The sequence below is a fragment of the Symphalangus syndactylus genome, chromosome 12 (genome assembly GCF_028878055.3).
Source record: "Symphalangus syndactylus isolate Jambi chromosome 12, NHGRI_mSymSyn1-v2.1_pri, whole genome shotgun sequence".
Taxonomy (NCBI): Eukaryota; Metazoa; Chordata; class Mammalia; order Primates; family Hylobatidae; genus Symphalangus; species Symphalangus syndactylus.
In genome coordinates, this window is record NC_072441.2 from 82,422,666 (window position 1) to 82,446,935 (window position 24,270).

At 43.1% G+C, this 24,270-nt stretch overlaps 1 protein-coding gene and 1 pseudogene across 5 annotated transcripts in view; one reads left to right on the forward strand and one right to left on the reverse strand.

Moving 5' to 3' along the window:
- The window catches only part of NUP210L (nucleoporin 210 like), a 156,118-nt gene that overhangs the window by 30,554 nt on the left and 101,294 nt on the right, over window positions 1–24,270 (reverse strand). For all 5 annotated transcript variants that reach the window (XM_063626389.1, XM_063626387.1, XM_063626388.1 and 2 more), the window contains exons 23-32: window positions 24,085–24,217; window positions 21,816–21,878; window positions 21,265–21,444; window positions 19,379–19,459; window positions 19,159–19,290; window positions 8,312–8,470; window positions 5,949–6,040; window positions 4,852–5,026; window positions 2,437–2,612; window positions 1,442–1,659 (exon numbers count right to left, since the gene is read on the reverse strand). In XM_063626389.1, the coding sequence (XP_063482459.1) occupies window positions 1,442–1,659; window positions 2,437–2,612; window positions 4,852–5,026; window positions 5,949–6,040; window positions 8,312–8,470; window positions 19,159–19,290; window positions 19,379–19,459; window positions 21,265–21,444; window positions 21,816–21,878; window positions 24,085–24,217 (1,409 nt within the window). The remainder of the gene's footprint in view (window positions 1–1,441; window positions 1,660–2,436; window positions 2,613–4,851; window positions 5,027–5,948; window positions 6,041–8,311; window positions 8,471–19,158; window positions 19,291–19,378; window positions 19,460–21,264; window positions 21,445–21,815; window positions 21,879–24,084; window positions 24,218–24,270) is intronic.
- On the forward strand, window positions 23,626–23,772 carry LOC134734935 (uncharacterized; annotated as a pseudogene).

A 24,270-nucleotide genomic window follows, 5' to 3' on the forward strand; every position in this document is an offset into this window, starting at 1 on the left:
CCCGGCTAATTTTTGTATTTTTAGTAGAGACGGGGTTTCACCATGCTGGCCAGGATGGTCTTGAACTCCTGACCTTGTGATCCGCCTGCTTTGGCCTCCCAAAGTGCTGGGGTTACAGGCGTGAGCCATTATACCCGGACTTAATTTTTGTATTTTTAATAGAAACAGGATTTCACCATGTTGGCCAGGCTGGTCTCGAACTCCTGACCTCAGGTGGTCTGCCTGTCTCGGCCTCCCAAATGTTTTCTACGATTTTATTTTATTTATTTATTTATTTTGAGATGGAGTCTCACTCTGTTGCCAGGCTGGAGTGCAGTGGCAGGATCTCGGCTCACTGCAACCTCCAACTCCCAGGTTCAAGCGATTCTCCTGCCTCAGCCTCCCGAGTAGCTGGGACTACAGGTGTATGCCACCATGCCAAGCTAATTTTTGTATTTTTAGTAGAGATGTGGTTTCACCATGTTGGCCAGGATGGTCTCAATCTCTTGACCTCGTGATCCCACCACCTCAGCCTCCCAAAGTGCTGGGATTACAGGCATGGGCCACCACGCCTGGCTTATGATTTTATTTTTAACTCAGTACTTAGGACAGAAATGCTTTGTTTTCAAGAGTATAGTTGGCCAGGGGCCAACCCCTTGTATAAAAAATACAAAAATTAGCCAGGTGTGGTGTTGTGTGCTTGTAGTCCCAGCTACTCAGGAAGCTAAGGCAGGAGACTCGCTTGAACCCAGGAGTCAGAGGTTGCAGTGAGCTGAGATCGTGCCACTGCACTCCATTCTGAATGACAGAGTGAGACTCTTGTCTCAAAAAAAAAAAAAAAAAAAGTATAGTTTATCCGGTAAAAGAAAAAACCTTATTACAATCATGATATGTTAGGACTTAGGCCTTCAAATGTGCCTCACAAAATAGCATACACATAACTAGTTCTTAGAACTAAAGCCTTCTTGCCCTTTCCTTCCTGTTATCCTTTACTGTCCTTCAATATAGTAATTACCCTCCTTCAAAAGCTGGGAATGGAGGAGAAGACACAGTACCCTGCACTACCTACATAATATAAAATAGAGCTATGTGTCAAATAGACTCTTGATAAATATTACTGTCTGGCTTCTAATTGGCTGGCTATTGAGTGAAACAGGCACTAAGCTAAAAATTATCAGTAACATTACAAATAATAAAATACTCAAAATTATTTTCTTTCTTAGAGAGTCCCTCAGATTTCAGATAATTTGGAAAAAAATATTCTAGGGGATTAGTTGCTTTCTTGAACTTCTGGCCTTAAGTGACCTCTCCAGCTTGGCCTCCCAAAGGGCTGAGATTATGGGTATAAACCACTACACCAGTCCAAGGGATTAGTAACTGCTTTTTTTTTTTTTTTTAAATAACTGCTTTTTAATCCCCACAACTATCAGTTGTAAGGTTGAGAAAGGGAATGTATACATACCATGCTGGCTGACAAGGTGAGTACTGAAGCAGATGATATCTCCAACAAAGGTAAGCTTGATGTCTGGCTCAATGGCGTGCTCTACAGCAACAGGAATATAATCTGCCATGCCTGGATGTCTCCGGTCCCAAAGCCCCACAAGTGTCAGCCCTCTGTTCACAGCCTGGGCCATGTAAGTATAGTTCTTATTCCCTGGTCCAATAAGCAGCAAGTCATCTCTGCAAGTAGACATTAAAGGTAGAAATCTTTAAAAAGAGACAATAGTTAAAAAATAGTTCTGGGGAACACCCTATCACATTTTATATTCAACAGCTCAGAAGTTCAGAAGGAATTCCACAATAAAGAGTAAGTAAGTATGGGCCAAAGATCAGTCTATTACCTTCATATGTATAGTTCCCAGGAAGGCTTTTTTTTCCAGTAAAACCTTTTGATAATAATACTCCAGTTAGCTCCCTATGGATCTTTTAGTGAATTAGAACTTGACGGATTTAAGATATCCTGAAATTTTTCTTAAGTGACAACTAATACCATTGTCTAAGTCTGGTCTTTTTTTTTTTTTTTTTTTTTTTTTAAGACAGTCTTAATTGGTCACCCAGGCTGGGGTGCAGTGGCGCAATCTCTGCTCACTGCAACCTCCGCCTCCTGGGCTCAAGTGATCCTCCCACCTCAGCCTCCCTAGTAGCTGGGACTACAGGCACACGCTACCACACCCAGCTAATTTTTGTATTTGTGTAGAGATGGGGTTTCACCATGTTGTCCAGGCTGGTCTTGAACTCCTGGGCCCAAGTGATCCTCTCTCCTCAGCCTCCCGAAGTGCTGGGATTACAGGTGTTAGCCACCCACCTGGCCTCACTTAAAAAAATTTTTTTTAACAAAAGAAAGATCAAATTCCAAATTCAGAATGTGAGAGGAATTTACTGGAGCTGCTATATAATACTAGCCTAATATGCAAGATTTCTACCATAGTGTCAATACCATTCCTTTGACTTCCATACCTGTTCAGAGCCAGATAAAGCTGGGTATTGTGTGTGTGGAATTTCTCTCCGATACTATTATAAAACTGAACAGTGAAGGTAAGAGACATGCCCAAGGGAAATGCTGACAGGGTCCTTCCTTGGGCTGTGTATAGCTTGGATTGGCTGCTCACTCGCAGGTATGTCACCGGTGCTACCTGTGGGAGACAAAACCTACTGGTACAGAGAAAGATGCACTGGAGAAGTGCTGCAACCATATTCTGAGACTTATAATCAATGGTAAAGAGTGTTGTTTCTTTTCCATAGGAAATAGTTTGCTTTTGAGGTAAGATGACTTAAGTCAGAGTGAAAAGAAATATGACAGCATAGCAGCATAGGAAATTCTTTTCTTTTCTTTTTTGAGACAGAATCTCACTCTGTCACCCAGGCTGGAGTGCAGTGGCATGATTTTGACTCACTGCAACCTCTGCCTCCCGCGTTCAAGCAATTCTCCTGCCTCAGCCTCCCAGGTAGCTGTGATTACAGGCATCTGCCATCACGCCTGGTTAATTTTTGTATTTTTTGTAGAGACAGAGTTTCACCATGTTGGCCAGGCTGGTCTCAAACTCCTGACCTCAAGTGATCTGCCCGCCTTGGCCTCCCAAAGTGTTCGGATTACAGGCGTGAGCCACTGTGCCCGGCTTGAAATGGGTTTTTAATTTTTTTTTTTTTTTTTTTTTTGAGACGGAATTTCTCTCTGTCGCCCAGGCTGGAGTGCAGTGGTGCCATCTCAGCTTACTGCAACCCCTGCCTCCTGGGTTCAAGCAATTCTCTGCCTCAGCCTCCTGAGTAGCTGAGATTACAGGTGCCCACCACAACGCCTGGCTAATTTTTTGTATTTTTAGTAGAGACAGGGGTTTCACCATCTTGGCCAGGTTGGTCTTGAACTCCTGACCTTGTGATCCACCCGGCTCGGCCTCCCGAAGTGCTGGGATTGGCGTGAGCCACTGTGCCCAGCCGGGTTTTTAATTTTTAAAGCTGTGGGAATGTGAAGAGAAGCTGGAGCTTTATGAGGAAAGGACTATAATTCATCCATTTCATGCAGAGTGCTCAATACTTATGGTTAAATAATCAATTACTTATCAGGAACACAATCTATATTGTGTTTTCACACTGTAAGAGAGCTGCGATACAGTAAGTGAAGCCCGGGTTTGAATCATAGCTTTATCATTTCATAGCCTCATGTAACTTTTCTGGGTCTCAGGTTTCTTATCAGTTAACAGTTAGATGGGGATAATAATGCCTACCTCATAGGGCTTTTGTGGTAGTTAAAAGAGATAATATACACACAAAGACCAACATAGTACATAGTAGATGTTTAATGTCTAAAATTTTTTTTTCATGTTAAGACTAACTTATCTCTGAGGTCTTTTCTCAATTTTTTAATTCTTGTAGCAAAGCTTAATTTTTTAAAAAGAAACAGACTGTTGCTTTGTTTTCTAGGCTGCAGTGCAGCAGTTCAATCGCAGCACACTGCAGCCTCAAACTCCTAGGTTCGTGTGATCCTCCACCTCAGCCTCCCAAGCAGCTAGGACTGCAGGCATGTGCCACCAAGTCTGGCTATTTTTTTTTTTTTTTTCATTTTTTTGTAGAGATGGGGGTCTCATTATGTTGCTCAGGCTGGTCTCAAACTCCTGGACCCAAGTGATTCTCCTGACTCCGCCTCCCAAAGTGCTGGGCTTACAGGCATGAGTCACCGAGCCCAGCCAATTTTGATAGCAATCATTCTACACTCCTCCGATACCAACCCTTTTGCCAAAGCTGCTAGGAAGACAATCATATAAATTTAAGCTGATCTGTCTTTTTTTTTTTTTTTTTTTTTTGAGACGGAGTCTCTCTGTCGCCCCGGTTGGAGTGCAGTGGCGCGATCTTGGCTCACTGCAAGCTCCCCCACACCGGGGTTCACGCCATTCTCCTGCCTCAGCCTCCTGAGTAGCTGGGACTACAAGCCCCCGCCACCTCGCCCGGCTAATTTTTTGCATTTTTAGTAGAGACAGGGTTTCACCGTGTTAGCCAGGATGGTCTCGAGCTCCTGACCTCGTGATCCGCCCGCCTCAGCCCCTCAAAGTGCTGGGATTACAGGCGTGAGCCACTGCACCCGGCCAGGCTGATCTGTTTTATAACAAGGGCTCTAAAGTTCATTTTAATTTTATGGCTTATAACCATGTCAAGACTGGCCTCTTATAGGTTCATTTCTGACTCCCAGAAGTTTCTTCTCTTTTTTTTTCTGGTTCATGTTCTCTCATGATACAGAAGTTTCTAGTTGTTTTCTTTTTCTTTTTTTCTTTAATGGCATGATAAGAAAATTTCTCGTTTTTTTAAAATAGGAACTCTGCTTCTTAAGGCCAGGGTATGACTCTTATTTATTTGTTTTTTTTAGTAAGTCCATGAACTCACCTTGACCCCAGTTATGGTTGTTTGGTTGACTCCAAAAGGTTCTATAGAAGTGACTTCCAATACAGCAGTACCTGCAACGGAACCAGCTTTCAGGAGCCCTTCACCATCCTCCTCAATGACGGATGAATTAGGGAAACACTTGAGAACACGAGAACTCACGAAGGCAGCTCCTTCCCTAGGGAACAAGGAAAGGAAGTGGCATCTTTTGGGGGTCCTGTCTGACCAGAGAGAAAAGAGTAAAAATTTCCAGGATTACTGTTAGGGGATGTACTCGAGAAAACTGCTTGCCATTCTCCACGTGTGTAATTATTTGTTCCTCAGGTAAAAGTCTGCCTTTGGATTATGTTTATTTCTTTAAAATCAAATCTTACTACATATTGATCATTAAAAAATTATTTAGGCCGGGTGTGGTGGCTCACCTCTGTAATCCCAGCACTTTGGGAGGCCAAGGCGGGAGGATCACCTGAGGTCAGGAGTTCAAGACCAGCCTGGCCAACATGGTGAAACTCCGTCTCTACTAAAAATACAAAAACAGCCAGGTGTGGTGGCAGGCACCTGTAATCCCAGCTACTCGGGAGGCTCAGGCAGGAGAATTGCCTGAACCTGGGAGGTGGAGGTTGCAGTGAGCTGAGATTGCGCCACCGTGTGCCGGCCTGGGCAACAGAGCGAGACTGTCTCAAAAAAAAAAAAAAAAAAAAAGCCAACACAAAACGTTGCATATTGTATGGTTCCATTTATATGAAATACATTCAGGATAGCTAATACCATACATAGAAAGCAGATTAGTGATTGCCAGGGGCTGCGAGGAGGAAAGAAAGAAGAGTGACTGCTTCACAGGTATGGGATCTTCTTTGGTGGTGATAAAAATATTTGGAACTAGATAGAGATGCTGAACACACAATATTGCGAATGTACTAAATGCGACTGAATTTTACACTTTATAATAGTTTTACGTTATGGGATTTCACCTCACACAAAAAATTATTTGGGGGTTAGAAAAACCTCCTAGAAGGCAAAGGTGTTCTTTCTATGTCAATGTTTTACTGAAAATACTTAAGCTTAGATCCTGGCACTCCCTTATTCTCCCTTTTCCTTACCTGTTGGTATGGAGTTTGAGCTGAGAATTTATAGGCATCAGAATCTGCTCTGGTTGGTACTCTGGATAGAAGAGTTGGAGTTTTTCAAACACCTATAATGAGAAAATGTTTTCCTCATCTTTGGCAAAGACAAATTATGACTTTTACTTACGTATGGACTTCAGTATAATCCCCAAGAGATTATATGCAAATAAATGGCAACTACAAATCAACAGTCTGCCTAACTTCTAATTAGTCTAAAATCGTCCACAATACCCCTCTCCAAAATGAACCAGGCACTCAAAACATAACTAGATATTCTAGAAGATATAACCTAATGTTAGCCCTATTTCTGACTCTGAGGGACTGAGCATGTAGCAAAGTTTACACTTACCACATCTTCCATATTATTTAGATATTAGGTATAAAATTACTTTGAAATTTCTAATTTTGGCTCTGGTAAAATGACATGAAGTTTGGGACAAAGAACCTATAATATTAAATTAGCATGAAACACCATCCAGGTCTTCCACCTTCTAGTAAAGTGCTCTTTCCTCTACTTCACATGGAATCAGAGAACCAAAGCTAAAATAAAGGAAAAAATAAAAAAGGAAAGGAAAAAAAAAGTCTCAAAATCAGAGGCAGTGAAACTTACTCTACCCATATAAGTGATAACTTGTTTTTTGAATTATAAAAACAACAGAGCCATTTAGCTTTTAGCCCAAGAATATCTGTAGAAACTATTCATACTCTTACACCTTATCAAAAGTTAGAATTATGTTTTATCCTAACTGTGAATATATTTAAATGGACTTATATCGGCTGGATGCAGTGGCTCATGCCTGTAATCCCAGCACTTTGGGAGGCCAAGGCGGGCAGATTACCTAAGGTCAGGAGTTCGAGACCAGCCTGGTCAACATAATGAAACTCCATCTCTACTAAAAATACAAAAATTAGCCGGGCATGGTGGCGCGTGCCTGTAATCTCAGGTACTCAGGAGGCTGAGGCAGGAGAATCACTTGTACCTGGAAGGCGTATGTTGCAGTAGTCGAGATCATGCTACTGCACTCCAGCCTAAGCGACAGAGTGAAACTGTCTCAAAATAAATAAATAAATAAATAAATAAAAATTGTTAATGGACTTATAATATCTATGTCAGGTGGAGTGGATCAGAAATGAATCCCTCTGTAGTTACTATGGTGTTCATATCTTGTGTTACTGATATGGGGAGTGGAACGGAGTGTGTGTGCTATAGTTTCTTTTCTTTTTTTTCCAGACTACTCACCTGCAAGTACTAATAGTTTCTAATGTCAATAGTATATAAAAGCGGCCAGGCGTGGTGGCTCACGTCTGTAATCCTAGCACTTTGGGAGGCCAAGGCGGGTGGATCACTTGAGGTTAGGAGTTTGAGACCAGCCTGGAAAACGTGGCGAAACCCTGTCTCCATTAAAAATACAAAAATTAGCCAGGCATGGTGGTGCACGCCTGTAATCCCAGCTACTCGGGAGGCTGAGGCAGGGAGAATTACCTGAACCCTGAAGTGAGTGCAGATTGTGCCACTGCACTCCAGCCTGGGCGACAGAGTGAGACTCTGTCTCAAAAACAAAAAAAAAAGCCGGACATGGTGGCTCACACCTGTAATCCCAGCACTTTGGGAGGCTGAGGTGGGCAGATCATGAGGTCAGGAGATCGAGACCATCCTGGCTAACACAGTGAAGCCCCGTCTCTACTAAAAATACAAAAAATTAGCCGGGCATGGTGGCAGGTGCCTGTAGTCCCAGCTACTTGGGAGGCTGAGGCAGGAGAATGGTGTGAACCCGGGAGGAGGAGCTTGCAGTGAGCCGAGATCACACCACTGCACTCCAGCCTGGGCGACAGAGCGAGACTCTGTCTCAAAAACAAAAAACAAAAAACAGGCCAGGCACAGTGGCTCAAGCCTGTAATCCTAGCACTTTGGGAGGCCGAGGCAGGCGGATCACTTGAGGTCAGGAGTTTGAGACTAGCCTGACCAACATGGAGAAACCCCGTCTACTAAAATTACAAAATTAACTGGGCTTGGTGGCAAATGCTACTCGGGAAGCTGAGGCAGGAGAATTGCTTGAACCTGGGAGATGGAGGTTGTGATGAGCCGAGATTGTGCCATTGCACTCCAGCCTGGGCAACAAGAGCGAAACTCTGTCTCAAAACAAAACAAAACAAAAACAAAAAACAAAACTATATACAAGCAATTAGCAGGAATGATAATCTAGGAAGTACAAACCTGTTCCAGGAATCGCTCTAACAATTATCTGTCTCTATCCAGACTAAGCTCTTTGTTGATGGTAAGAGAATATAACTTTCTTATCCTTAATATACGAAAATAAGATTTAGATTTGGAAGCTTACCAGGATCTGTACTTCATCAGAGAGTTCCAACAAATTCCCCTCAAATTGCCCAGAAGAACTGTTCATGCAGTGAACAGTGACCTTGATACTGGTCCGGCCTGCTGCTTTTGTATGGACAACCATGGCAAAGTTATGCTCTACTGGAAGCTGTAGAAAAACCTAGACAGTGAAGGGACAGATTAAGAAATATTCATCAATAAACATGGTGTCCTTCCTTTTTTTTTTTTTTTTTTACTTTTTTAATATTAAAAATTTTTTTTTTAATTAAAAATAAAAAGTCAGGAAAGGGTGGGAGAGGGCGAGGGATAGAAGACTACAAATAGGGAGCAGTGTATACTGCTCAGGTGATGGGTGCACCAAAATCTCACAAATCACTGCTAAAGGGCTTACTTATGTAACCAAATACCACCTGTACCCCAATAACTTATGGAAAATTTTAAATTAAAATTAAAAAGTCACTCAGGCTGGAGTGCAGTGGAACAATCTCAGCTTACTGCAGCCTCGAGCTCCTGGGCTCCAGTGATCCTCCCAACTCAGCCTCCCTAGTAGCTGGGACTACAGGGGCACACCACCACACTCAGTTAATTTTTGTATTTTTTGTAGACGTGGGGTTTCGCCACGTTGCTCAGGCTGGTCTTGAACTCCTGGCCTCAAGCGATCCGCCCACCTCAGCCTCCCAAAGTGCTGTGATTACAGTTAATTTTTTGTTTTTATTTTTAATCTTTGTGGCTATGTTGTAGGTATACATATTTATGGGGTACATGAGATACTTTGATACAGGCATAGAACCTGTAATAATCACATCAGGGTAAGTGGGATATCCATCACCTCAAGCATACTTTAAGTTGAAACTTTTTTGGTTTTTTTTTGAGACGGGGTCTTGTTCTGTTGCCAAGGCTGGAGTGCAGTGGTGAAATCATGGCTTCCTGTGGCCTTGACCTCCTGGGCTCAAGCAATCCTCCCACCTCAGCCTCTCAAGTAGCCAGGACCACAAGCATGTGCCACCATGTGCCAATTAGCCCAGCTAATTAAAAAAAAAATTTTTTTTTTTCTAAAAACAGGGTCTCCCTACATTTCCCAGGCTGGTCTCAAACTCCTGGGCTCAAGTGATCCTCCTGCCTCAGCCTCCTAAAGTGCTGCCATTACAGGCGTGAGCCACTGTGCCCAGCTGCATTTATCCTTTCTGTGTTACAGACACAATTATACTCTTTTAGTTACTTTAGTTTATTTTGAGATGGAGTCTTGCTCTGTTGACCAGTTTGGAGTGCAATGGCATGATTTCAGCTCACTGCAACCTCCACCTCCCTGGTTCAAGCAATTCTCCCTGTCTCAGCCTCCCAAATAGCTGGGATTACTGGTGCCCGCCACTATGCCTGACTAATTTTTGTATTTTTAGTAGAGACAGGGTTTCACAATGTTGGCTAGGCTGGTCTCGAACTCCTGACCTCAGATGATCCACCCGCCTCGGCCTCCCAAAGTGCTGGAATTACAGGTGTGAGCCATTGCACCTGGCCTAGTTATTTTAAAATATACAATAAGTTATTGTTGACTGTAATCACCGTGTTGTGCTATCAAATACTAGATCTTATTCATTTAATCATTTAATCTAACTATATTTTTGTACTAATTAAGCATCCCCACTTCCCTCCCACCCACCCACTATGCTTTCCAGCCTCCAGTAACCATCATTCTACTCTGTGTCTCCATGAGTTCAACTGTTTTCATTTTTAGCTCCCACAAAAAAGTGAGAACATGCAAAGTTTGTCTATCTATATTTGGCTTATTTCACTTAACATCGTGTCTCCAATTCCATCATCCATGTTGTTGCACATGACAGGATCTCGTTCTTTTTTTTTTTTTTAGACAGGGTCTCGTTCTGTTGCCCAGGTTGAGTGAGTACAGTGGCACAATCATGGCTCATTGCCGCCTCAGTCTCCGGGGCTCAAGTGATTCTCCTGCCTCAGCCTCTCAAGTAGTGGGGACTACAGGCATGCACCACTGCACCTGGCTAAATTTTTTAATATTTATTTTTTTGTAGAGACCGAGTCTCACTATGTTGCCTAGGTTGGCCTCAAACTCCTGGGCTCAAGCCCTCCTCCCACCTTGGCTTTCCAAAGTGCTGGGGTTACAGGTGTGAATTATGGTGCTCAGCCATCTCATTCCTTTTTTATAGCTAAGTTGTACTCCATTGTGTATATACACCTCATTTTCTTTATCCATTCATCTGTTGATGGACACTTAGGTTGCTTCCAAATCTTGGCCATTGTGAATAGTGCTGCAATAAATATGAGAGAGCAGATATCTCCTTGATATAATGATTTCCTTTCTTTTGGGTTTATGTCTAGCAGTGGGATTGTTGGGATTATATGGTAGTTTTATATTTAGTTTTTTGAAAATCTCCGAACTATGCTCCATAGTGATTGTACTAATTTATATTCCCATCAACAGTATATGAGGGTTCCCTTTTCTCTACATCCTTGCCAGGATTCATTGTTGCCTGTCTTTCAGATATAAGCCATTTTAACTGGGGTGAGATATCTCACTGTAGTTTTGATTTGCATTTCTCTGATGATCAGTGATGTTGAGCACTTTTTCATATACCTGTTTGCCATTTGTATATCTTTTTTTGGAGTGGGGGGGAACACAGTCTCCCTCTGTCACCCAGGCTGGAGTGCAGTGGTGTGATCTTTGCTCACTGCAACCTCTGCCTCCCAGGTTCAAACGACTCTCCTGCCTCAGCCTCCTGAGACATACAGGCCAGGTGTGGTGGCTCATGCCTGTAATCCCAGCACTTTCGGAGGCCCGAGGCAGGTGGATCACCTGAGGTTAGGAGTTTGAGACCAGCCTGGCCAACATGGCAAAATCCTGTCTCTACAAAAAATACAAAAAGTAGCCGGGTGTGGTGGCATGTGCCAGTAGTCCCAGCTACTCCAGAGGCTGGGACAGGAGAATGGTGTGAACTTTCTCCTGTCACAGGAGGTGGAGCTTGCAGTGAGCTGAGATCACGCCACTGCACTCCAGATTGCGCCACTGCACTCCAGCCTGGGCGACAGAGCAAGACTATGTCTCAAAAGAAAGAAAGAAAGAAGAAAAGAAAGAAGGAAGGAAGGAAGGAAGGAAGGGAAGGGAAGGAAGGAAATACCTATTCAGATCTTTTGCCCATTTTAAAATCTGATTGTTACATATTTTTTCCTGTTGAGTTGTTTGAGCTCCTTATATAATGGATGCTAATCCTTTGTTAGATGGATAGTTTGCAAGTATTTTCTCCCATTCTGTGGGTTGTCTCTTCACTTGGCTGATTGTTTCTTTTGCTGTGCAGAAGCTTTTTTATTTTATATGATCCCATTTGTCAATTTTTGTTTTGGTTGCCCGTGTTTGTGGGGTATTACTCAAGAAATCTTTGCCCAGTCCAATGTTCTGGAGAGTTTCCCCAATGTTTTCTTGTAATATTTTCATACTTTGAGGTCTCAGATGTAAGTCTTTAATACATTTTGATTTGATTTTTGCATATGGTGAGAGATAGGGGTGTAGTTTCATTCTTTTGCATATGGATATCCAGTTTTCCCAGCACCACTGACTGAAGAGACTGTTTTTTCCCCAATGTATATTCTTGGCACCTTTGTTAAAAGTGAGTTTCCTGCAGGTGTATGAATTTGTTTCTGGGTTCTGTATTCTGTTCCATTGGTCTATATGTTTGTTTTTATGCAAGTGCCATGCTGTTTTGGTTACTACAGCTCTGTCGTATAATTTGAAGTCAGGTAATATGAGTCTTCCAGTTTTATTCTTTTTGCTGAGGAAGGCTTTGACTATTCTGTGTCTTTTGTGGTTCCATATCAATTTTAGAATTATTTTTTCTATTTCTGTGAAGAATGTCACTGGTATTTTGATAGGGACTGCATTGAATCTGTAGATTACTCTGGGTAGTATGGGTATTTTAACAATATTGATTCTTCCAATCCATGAACATGGGATATCTTTGCATTTTTTGTGTGTCTTCTTCATTTATTTTATTTATTTATTTTTTTGAGATGGTGTCTAGCTCTGTCCCCTATGCTGGAGTTCAATGGCATGATCTCACCTCACTGCAACCTCCACCTCCTGGATTCAAGCAATTCTCATGCCTGGCCATGAATAATCTTTTTAATGTGTTGTTAAATTCGGTTTGCTAGTATTTTGATGAGGGTTTTTGCATCAATGTTCATCAGAGATCTTAGCCTTTAGTTTTCTTTTTTTGATAGGTCTTTGCCTGTTTTTGTTATCAGGGTAATACTGGCCTCATAGAATGAGTTTAGTTGTGTTCTCTCCTCCTCTATTTTTCAGAATAGTTTGAGTAGGATTGGTATTAGTTCTTCTTTAAATGTTTGGTAAAATACAGCAGTGAGACCATTAGGTCCTGGGCTTTGCTTTGGTGGGAGACTTTTTTCTTTTTTTGAGACGGAGTCTCACTCTGTCACCCAGGCTGTAGTGCAGTGGCATGATCTCGGCTCACTGCAACCTCTGCCTCCTGGTTCAAGTGATTCTCCTGCTTCAGCCTTCCAAGTAGCTGGAATTAGAGGTGCCCACCACCATGCTCAGCTAATTTTTGTATTTTTAGTAGAGATGGGGTTTCTTCATGTTGGCCAGGCTGGTCTGGAACTCCTGACCTCAAGTGATCCACCTGCCTTGGCCTCCCAAAGTGCTGGGATTACAGGAGTGAGCCACTGTGCCCAGCCTGCTTTGCTGGGAGACTTTTCATCATGGCATTGATCTCATTACTTGTTATTGGTCCATTCAGGTTTTGGATTTCTTCATGGTTAAATCTTGGTAGATTGTATGTATCTAGGAATTTATCCATTTCTTCTAGGTGTTCCAATTTATTGGCTCATAGTAGCCTTAATGATCCTTTGAATTTCTGTGGTATTGGTTGTAATGTCTCTCTCTCTCTCTCTTTTTCTTTTTTTGAGATGGAATCTTGCTCTGTTGCCTAGGCTGGAGTGCAGTGGCACGATCTTGACTCACTGTAACCTCTGCCTCCCAGGTTCAAGTGATTCTCCTGCCTCAGCCTCCTGAATAGCTAGGATTACAGGTGTGTACCACCATGCCTGGCTAATTTTTGTATTTTTAGTAGAGACGGGGTTTCACCATGTTGGTCAGGCTGGTCTCAAACTCCTTACCTTGTGATCTACCCGCCTCGGCCTCCCAAAGTGCTGGGATTACAGGCGTGAGCCACCATGCCCGGCCAATGTCTCTTTTTCCACCTCTGATTTTACTTATTTTGGTCTTCTCTTTTTCTTAGTCTGTCTAAAGGCTTGTCAATTTTGTTTATCTTTTAAAAAAATGACTTTTTGTTTTGTTGATCTTTTGTATTCTTTTTCATTTCAGTTTCATTTATTGGTTCCAATCTTTATTATTTCTTTTCCTCTACTAATTCTGGGTATGGTTTGCTCTTGCTTTCCTCATTCTTTTTTTTTTTTTTTTTTGAGATGGAGTCTTGGTCTGTCACCAAGGCTGAAGTGCAGTGGCGCGATCTTGGCTCACTGCAACCTGCACCTCCCGGATTCAAGCAATTCTCTGCCTCAGCCTCCCAAGTAGCTGGGATTACAGGTGCCCGCCACCACGCCCAGCTAATTTTTTGTATTTTTAGTAGAGACGGAGTTTCACCATCTTGGCCAGGCTGGTCTTGAACTCCTGATCTTGTGATCCACCCGCCTCAGCCTCCCAAAGTGCTAGGATTACAGGCGTGAGCCACCGCAGCTTTTCTCATTCTTTAAGATGCTTCATTAGGCTTTTTATTTTAATTTTTTCTACTTTTTTTTTTTTTTTTTTTTGAGATGGAGCTCACTGCAACCTCCACCTCCTGGGTTCAAGCGATTCTCCTGCCTCAGCCTCCCGAGTGTCTGGGATTACGGGCACTTGCCATCACGCCCAGCTAATTTTTTGTATTTTTAGTGGAGACGGTGTTTCACCATGTTGGCCACACTGGTCTCAAACTCCTGACTTCAAGTGATCTGCCCACCTGGGCCTCCTAAAGTGCTGGGATTACAGGTGTGAGCCACTGCGACCAGCCTCTACTTTTTTTTGATGTAGGCACTCATTGCTGTCAACTTTTTTCTTTCTTTCTTTTTTTTTTTTTTTGAGATGGAGTCTTACTTTGTCACCTAGGCTGGAGTGCAGTGGCATGATCTTGGCTCATTGCAACCTCTGCCTTTCAAGTTCAAGCAATTCTCCTGCCTCAGCCTCCCGAGTAGCTGGGATTACAGGTACCTGCCACTGCGCCTGGCTAATTTTTTGTATTTTTAGTAGAGACGGGGTTTCACCATCTTGGCCAGGCTGGTCTTGAACTCCTGACCTCATGATCCACCAGCCTCAGCCTCCCAAAGTGCTGGGATTACAGGCATGAGCCACCGCGCCTGGCCTATAAACTTTTTCCTTAGTATTCCTTTCACTGTATCTCATAGGTTTTGTTGTGTTTCCATTTTCATTTGTTTCAAGAAATTTAAATTCTTAATTTATTCACTGACCCACTGGTCATTCAGGAGCATATTGTTTAATTACCCTGTGTTTGTATAGTTTCCAAAATTCCTCATTACTAATTTCTAGTTTTATTCCATTGTGGTCAGAAAAAATACTTGATATAATTCAGTGTTTTTAATTAATTAAAAAATTTATTTAAGGCTGGGCACGGTGGCTCACGCTTGTAATCCCAGCACTTTGGGAGGCCGAGGCGGGCAGATCACGAGGTCAGGAGATCGAGACCACGGTGAAACCCTGTCTCTACTAAAAATACAAAAAATTAGCCGGGCGTGGTGGCGGGCGCCTGTAGTCCCAGCTACTCGGAGAGGCTGAGGCAGGAGAATGGCGTGAAGCCGGGAGGCAGAGCTTGCAGTGAGCCGAGATCTCGCCATTGCACTCCAGCCTGGGTGACAAAGCAAGACTCCGTCTCGAAAAAAAAAAAAAAAAAAAATTATTTAATGTATAGGACAGTTGGAACATATGTGTGTGTGTGTGTGTGTGTGTGTATATATATATATTTTTTTTTTTTTTGGAGTTTCACTCTTGTTGCCCAGGCTGGAGTGCAATGGCCACTATGCCTGGCTAATCTCATGTGTGTTCTTTGTAGAGACAAGGTTTCACTATGTTGCCCAGGTTGGTCTTGAACTCCTGAGCTCATGCAATCCACTCACCTCGGCCTCCCAAAGTGCTGGGATTACAGCTGTGAGCCACCGCACCCAGCCCATGAAGGCCTTTTTTTTTTTTTTTGGGGACGTAGTCTTGCTCTGTCGCCCAGGCTGGAGTTCAGTGGCACAATCTCGGCTCACTGCAAGCTCCGCCTCCCGGGTTCATGCCATTCTCCTGCCTCAGCCTCCTCAGTAGCTGGGATTACAGGTGCCTGCCACCACGCCTGGCTAATTTTTTTGCATTTTTTAGTAGAGACGGGTTTCACCATGTTAGCCAGGATGGTCTCGATCTCCTGACCTCGTGATCTGCCCGCCTCGGCCTCCCAAAGTGCTGGGATTACAGGCGTGAGCCACCGTGCCTGGCCTTTTTTTTTTTTTTTTCTTGAGACAGGGTCTTGCTCTGTTGCCCAGGCTGGAGTCCAGTGGCGCAATCTCGGCTCACGGCCTCCTGGGTTCAAGGAATCCTCTTGCCTCAGCCTCCTGAGTAGCTGGGATTACAGGTGCGTGCCACTATGCCCAGCTAATTTTTGTATTTTTGGTAGAGACGGGGTTTCGCCATGTTGCTCAGGCTGGTCTTGAGCTCCTGGGCTCAAGTGATCCACCCACCTTGGCCTCCCAAATTGCTGGAATTACAGCTGTGAGCCCATGAAGGCCTTTTTTTTTTTTTTTGAGACAGGGTCTTGCTCTGTTGCCCAGGCAGGAGTCAAGTGGTGCAATCTCAGTTCACTGCAACTTCTGCCTCCCAGGTTCAAGGAATCCTCCTGTCTCAGCCTCCTGAGTAGCTGGGATTACAGGTGTGCGCCACTACGCACAGCTAATTTTTGTATTTTTGGTAGAGACAGGGTTTCACCATGTTGCTCAGGCTGGTCTTGACCTCCTGGGCTCAAGTGATCCACACACCTCAGCCTCCCAAAGTGCTGGGATTACAGGCGTGAGCCACTGCACTCCGCCTTTTTTTTTTTTTTTTTTTGAGATGGAGTTTCACTCTTGTTGCCCAGGCTGGAGTGCAATGGCATGATCTCAGTTCACCGCAACCTCCATCTCCCAGGTTCAAGCGATTCTCCTGCCTCAGCCACCCGCGTAGCTGGGATTTCAGGCATGCGCCACCACACTTGGCTAATTTTGTATTTTTAGTATAGATGGGGTTTCTTCATGTTGGTCAGGCTGGTCTCGAACTCCCAACCTCAAGTGATCCACCTGCCTTGGCCTCCCAAAGTGAGCCACTGTGTAATTACGGGCGTGAACCACTGCACCTGGCTTTTTTTTTTTTTTTTTTTTGAGATAGAATCTTACTTTGTTGCCCAGGCTGGAGTGCAGTGGCATGATCTTGGCTCACTGCAACCTGCACCTCCTGAGTTCAAGCCATTCTTCTGCTTCTGCCTCTCAAGTAGCTGGGATTACAGGTATGTGCCACCACACCCAGCTAAATTTTGTATTTTTAGTAGAGACAGGGTTACACCATGTTGGCCAGGCTGGTCTCAAACTCCTGATCCCAAGTCTGCCTCGGCCTCCCAAAATGCTGCGATTACAGGCCTCATGAAGGCCTTTCTACTGCCCATTTCATTACCCAATTTGCCTATGCTAGATCTGAGGCAGGAAAAGAAAAAATCTGTGTGGCTCTCAATTATTTCTTTTGCTAGAGAAAAGAGTGATGCTTTAAGTAAAAAAAATTAAAGAAAGGGAGAAGTAGAATACAAGCCAAGGCCTAGGCCATTCCCTCCTTTCACACACTCCTGTCTGTTATTCAAGAAAAAAGCCCGCTGGGCGTGGTGGCTCATGCCTGTAATGCTAGCACTTTGGGAGGCCAAGGTGGGTGGATCACCTGAGGTCAGGTGTTCGAGACCAGCCTTGCCAATATGGTGAAACCCCGTCTCTACTAAAAATACAAAAAATTAGCCGGCCTGGTGGCGCAGGCCTGTAATCCCAGCTACTCAGGAGGCTGAGGCACAAGAATCACTTCAACCCAGGAGGCGGAGGTTGCAGGGAGCCAAGATCGTACCATTGCACTCCAGCCTGGGCAACAAGAGGGAAACTCTGTCTCAAAAAAAAAAAAAAAGTAAAAGAAAAAAGCCAAATCCTTACACTAAATTGCATCAAACTAAGTACAGTTCCATTCTTCCACAATTCCAGTATAACTAGACTCTAGGAAGTCACAGACAGAAGATCTAACCACTAGAGCTTCCCTAAATTATAGGTTAAGGATATTTTTAGAAAGATTACAAATACATTTTTTTACTTTTTCCAAAGTTCTCTTTTCTTTTTAGCTGGCTACTGAAATATCCTCCTAATTCTAGCTCCTGTAACCCCTCTATTAGCTCCCAAGATATAACTCTAATTCTTTGTTCTCGTGAGCACTGAATTGTGACCTACTGGGTATCACGGCCCCATGTCCTTTTTCCTAAGGTAAAACCCAGACCTAGCTGGTTGCCACTGTACTCAGACCACCTTGGGTGAGTTTCATTTAGGTAAAATTTGTCAGCAATAAACTTTACATAGTTTCTGCCAAACTTGCTTTTTTTTTTGCCTTTTTCAGGTTTCAGTGTGAGGTTTAATACTATATGCATCAAAACATCAAAGCTTTTTTTCAGAGAAATATACTCTCAAGTTGAACTGTGGATATACTAGATGTCTATCCCGAGGTCTTCTATGGTTCCAGACACAGCAGGTAGTGAATTGGGAAGAGCCAATACCACCAGATACCAAAGGGAACCACGGAGGGGCAGTTTAATTAATCACTGTTCTTAAATTTGTCGTTGATATAAGACACCCAGTCCAGAATCAGCTGCCCAGTTGGTAGGTGACTACAGATCCATGGTACCCATGGCGCCTGACATGGGAATCCAGTTCTTCCCCAATTCCAAGTAGGGTGGGCTGGGAGCATGCTAAACAAAGCAATGCCACCTACAGCCCTCCACATTTACTTTTCTTACTGTTAATGTAATCACCCAGCATGTAGCATAACCATGATTATGAATATAATCAAATGTGTGTCTGAACATCATAAAAAATAAAAATTGTATATTTAAACTCTATGCATATACTTTATATTCATAGTGTTACTCATTTAACATAGTCATCTGCTCACAAATACAACATTACAACAACATTAATAAATACAATCTTAAAAGAAAGATCACTTTTGAGAGCTCTTTCCAGCAAAAAAATAAAAATAAATAATCATACAGCATTATCTGCACACTCAAATTTGGATTCTTTATTGCTTTGCAGGTTTCCAGACTTCAGAGTTCAGAGAACAGTAGGATAAGTAAGTAAGTAATAATATTGTGTAGTTTAGGGAGTGAGTAATCAGTCTAAAACTTATGATATGCTGAGCATGGTGGCTTACGCCTGTAATCCCAGCACTTTGGGAGGTCACGGTGGGTGGATCACCTAAGCTCAGGAGCTCAAGAACAGCCTGGGCAACAAGGCAAAACCCCATCTCAACAAAAAAATACAAAAAAATTAGCCAGGCATGGTGGCATGTGCCTGTGGTCCCAGCTACTCGGGAGGCTGAGGTGGGAGGATCACTTTAGCCTAGGAGGTGGAGTTTGCAGTGAGCTGAGATCGCACCACTGCACTCCAGCCTGGGGGACAGAGTGAGACCTCATCTCAAAACAAAAATCAACTTATGATAAAATAAATTTAATATCAAGATCCACAAGATAACACAATAAACAGGTAAGTTCTTACCTCCGAATGCCTGGGCACTAGATCCAATACATCCCTTTTGCTCATAGACCAGTGGAATGTGAGCCCAGGATTAGCATTGCTGAAGGAGAAAGGGGTCTGGGTACTGGTTACTCCCATGACATAAACTGGCATCTGAAAATAAATAGTGGCATTGTGCTATATATTCTGCCCAGTTGCAATTATCAGAATAATGAGCCCTGAACAGAGCCATCATACTGACCTTGGTAGCTGTGATCAGCCGAGTTGCAGCTGCAAGGATCCTAACAGCCCTTAGCTGAACAACTTCAATCTGTATTTCATCCTGCTCAACAGGATGGAGAGCAAGCTTAGTAAGAGGGAGTTTCTGTGGGGTGTACAGAGATGCTTATGATAACTAGTTTGCTATTGTTTTTAACATTCAGTAAAAAACCTTACTCATGCTTATTGTAGTACTATTCACAATAGCCAATATTTGGAGCCAACCTAAGCGTCCATCAACAAACAAATGGATAAAGAAAATGTGGTACATATATACAACAGAGTACTATTCAGCCATAAAAAGAATGAGATCCTGTCATTTGCAACAACATGGATGGAACTAGAGATCATTATGTCCAGTGAAATAAGCCAGGCATAGAAAGACAAAGACAAACTTCACATGTTCTCACTTATATATTTATGGGAGCTAAAAATTAAAACGGTTGAACTCATGGAGATAAAGAATAGAATGATGGGCTGTACACGGTGGCTCACGCCTGTAATCCCAGCACTTTGGGAGGCTGGGTGGATCACTTGAGGTTAGGAGTTTAAGACCAGCCTGACCAACATGGTGAAACCCATTTCTACTGAAAATACAAAATTAGCTGGGCGTAGTGGCACGTGCCTGTAGTCTTAGCTACTTGGGAGGCTGAGGCAGGAGAATCGTTTGAATCCGGGAGGCGGAGGTTGCAGTGAGCCAAGATCACGCCATCGCACTCCAGCCTGGGCAACAAGAGCAAAACTCCGACCCAAAACAAACCAACAAAAAAGTAGAACAATGGTTACCAGAGGCTGGGAAGGGTAGTGGGTGGGTAGGGGGGCTATGGGGATGATTAACGGGCACAAAAATATAGTTAGATAGAATGAAAAAGGGCTAGTATTTGATAGCACAGCAGGGTGACTACAGTCAACAATAACTTATAGTTTATTTAAAAATAACTAAAAGGGTATCATTGGATTGTCTGTAACACAGAAAGGATAAATGCTTGAGGTGGTGGATACCCCATTTACCCTGATGTAGTTAATATGCATTGTATGCCTACATCAAAATAACTCATGTACTATTGGGAATAGGTCCCCAAATCTGGCCATAAACTGGCCCCAAAAATGGCCATAAACAAAATCTCTGCAGCACTGTGACATGTTCATGATGGCCATGACACCCATGCTGAAGGCTGTGGGTTTACCAGAATGAGGGCAAGGAATACCTGGCCCACCCAGGGCGGAAAACCACTTAAGGCATTCCTAAGCCACAAACAATAGCATGAGCGATCTGTGCCTTAAGGACATGTTCCTGCTGCAGATAACTAGCCAAAGCCCATCCCTTTGTTTCCCATAAGGAATGCTTTTAATTAATCTATAATCTATAGAAACAGTGCTTATCACTGGCTTGCTGTCAATAAATATGTGGGTAAATCTCTGTTCATGGCTCTCAGCTCTGAAGGCTGTCAGCCCCCTGATTTCCCACTCCACAATCTTTATCTCTGTGTGTGTGTCTTTAATTCCTCTAGCGCCACTGGGTTAGCGTCTCCACAACCGAGCTGGTCTTGGCAATGTACCCCATAAATATATACATTATTTTGTATTACAAACATTTGGAAAAAACTTATTAGATAGACATATTTGTTTTTCTCTTCTTCAAAGCATTCTTTAAGGATGGGGACCATATCTTATAACAGTGCCAAGTACTCTGTGGGGTTTTCACTAAAGATAACATTTTCCATGCCTGGTTGACAGAATGCCAGGTGGGGGCACTAAAAGGCTCTTCCTGGGCTGCTGACACCCTCCTCATTACCACTGCTTCCCCATCTCCCCCAGTATGGTTCCTCAATAGAAGAGTAGAAGCAGAGCAGAGCAAATAACCAATACCTGAGAAAACACAATGACTTTGCCAGTATCTTCATTTACTGTCTGGATGGTGCCATGAACCACAGCTGTGCCAACCATCTTCCCTGTAACTTGCCCCCTCCTATTAACAACAGCCACGGTCTGATTACTGATGGAGAAGTGAATGATGGATTGGGGCTGGGGGCCACCTTCAGACATTACCTGGAATTTAAATATACCATTGAATGCCTAGAACATCAGGGAGAAATCATGTCTCTTTTCCCAACACTTTGTCCAAGCAACTTGACTTCTTCATCTTCCCCCATTTCTTGAACAACATATCCCATATCAACTCAAATGCAGAAGAAATGGAAGTACTGCAAATGATCCATGAGATTCCAAGGGAGTTTTTATATGATGTACATCATAGGTCAGGGAAAATACTAATCTTGTTCTTCATCAGATCCAATAGTACTTGGGTGAGAGTAAATAAGAGATCAATAGGAAGAGGGGTGTGTGTGTGTGTGTGTGTGTGTGAGAGAGAGAGAGGTAAGGAGAAAAGGTAAATCTTATTTTTCTTCCTGTAAGTTCACCTGCATCATATTCATTGGAATCAGTGTCATTTTCTCTGGAAGAAGTCTGAATGGAGGAAACACCTTGAAGGAGAAAACCAAAAGGATAACAGTAACTAACTAGAGTCAATTTTATAACATATCATGGTCGTTTAATTTTTTTTTTTTTTTAGACAGAGTCTTGCTTTGTTTCCCATGCTGAAGTGCAGTGGCATGATCACAGCTCACTGCAGCCTTGAACTCCTGGGCTCAAGCAATCCTCCTGCTATCGGCCTCCTGAGTGGCTGGGACCAGAAGTGTGCACCACCATGCCTGACTAATTTCTTTCTTTCCTTTCCTTCCTTTCCTTTCCTTCTCTTTCTATTTCTCTTTCTTTTTCTTTCTTTCTTTCTTCTTTTTCTTTCTTTCTTTCTTTCTCTCTCTCTTCTTTCTCTCCTCTCTCTCTGACTCTCTTTTTTTTTTTTTTTTTGAGAAGGAGTTTCACTCTGTCACCCAGGCTGGAATGCAGTGGCAAGACCTTGGCTCACTGCAACCTCCGCCTCCCAGGTTCAAGCGATTCTCCTGCCTCAGCCTCCCAAGTAGCTGGTATTACAGGCACCTGCCACCATGCCCAGCTAATATTTTGTATTTTAGTAGAGACGGGGTTTCACCATGTTGGCCAGGCTTGTCTCAAACTCCTACCCTCAGGTGATCCACCTGCCTCAGCCTCCCAAAGTGCTGAGATTACAGGCGTGAGCTACCACGCCTGGCCATGCCTGACTAATTTCTTAATTTTTTGCAGAGATGGGGTCTCCCTATGTTACCCAGGGTGGTCTCAAACTCCTAGGCTCAAGTCATGCTCCTGCATCAACCTCTCAAAGTGCTGGGATTACAGGCATGAGCCACCAAACCCAGCCCATCATGATCTTATTCTAAGGAAAACTCTTAATTATATACAAAAAAGTTACACACAAAGACATGCAATTTTATTTGTAATAGCAAAAAATTTAAAAGTATTTATGTGGGAATACTTAAATAAGTTATATATCCACTCACTAGAGTAAAAGTGACCATTAAAATTATGTTTACAGTTAACTTTCCTTTTTTTGAACACATATAAAAGTAGAACAGCTGGGCTGGCACAGTGTCTCACACCTGTAATCCCAGCTACTCAGGAGGCTGAGGCAGGAGAATCACTTGAACCCAGAAGGCAGAGGTTGCACTGAGCTGAGATCGCGCCATTGCACTCCAGCCTGGGCGACAGAACGAGACTCTGTCTCAAACGAAAAAAACCAAAAAAACAATGGTTGCCTCTAAGTAGTGAAATTACAGGTGATTTTCATTTAACATCTTTAAAATTTGTGCTTTCCAAGCCGGGCGCGGTGGCTCACGCTTGTAATCCCAGCACTTTGGGAGGCTGAGGCGGGCGGATCACGAGGTCAGGAGATCGAGACCACGGTGAAACCCCGTCTCTACTAAAAAATACAAAAAATTAGCCAGGCGTGGTGGCAGGCACCTGTAGTCCCAGCTACTCGGAGAGGCTGAGGCAGGAGAATGGCGTAAAATTTGTGCTTTCCAAATTTTCTTTTCTTTTTTTTTTTCTTTTTCTTTTCTTTTTTTAAGAGACAGGATATCATCCTGTCACCCAGACTGAAGTGCAGTGGCATGATCATGGCTCATTGCAGCCTGGAACTCCTCCTGGGCTCAAGTAACACTCCTGTTTCAGTCTCCCAAGTAGCTAGGACCACAGGCATGCACCACTACACATGTTTTTCCAACTTTTCTATAAGAACTGTTTTATACAGAGAAACAAAACCCAAAAATACTGCATGTTGTGCAAGAGTTAGACACTATTGCTTCTCGGCCTTTTGGCTAAGATCAAGAGTTAGACACTATCCTTTTTTCAGTCAAATGCTTTTTTTTCTTGAGACAGGGTCTCTCTCTGTCACTCAGGCTGGAGTGCAATGGCACAATCACAGCTCACTGCAGCCTCAACCTCCAGGGCTCAAGTGATCCTCCTACTTTAGCCTCTTGAGTAGCTGGAACTACAGGCACACCACCATGTCTGGCCAATTTATTTTATTTTATTTTTATTTTTGTAGAGACAGAGTCTCACTATGTTGCTCAGGGTGGTTTCATACTCCTGGGTTTAAGTGATGTTCCCACCTCAGCCTCCCAAAGTGCTCACACGGTAGTGTGAGCCACTGTGCCCAGCCAGCCAAATGATTTTTAACTTGTATAAACTAACAGAAAAAGACAAATGATGTTAAGCAAGAAAAAGTACAAATTTTGGATGAGATAATTTCCCTACTTCAATGTGCCGAGGAGTTGATGTGTATTTTCTTCCCATCTTGTCCCTGGCAATAGCCACAAGTGTGGTTTGCCCGATAGCGGTAGCTCGAAGAACATAATTTTCAGAGTATTCTTCCTGTTCCTTCATTGGCCTGCAAAAACCCATGTATTTTCAGGTGAGAAAGATTTTCGTTTTGTTTCAAGA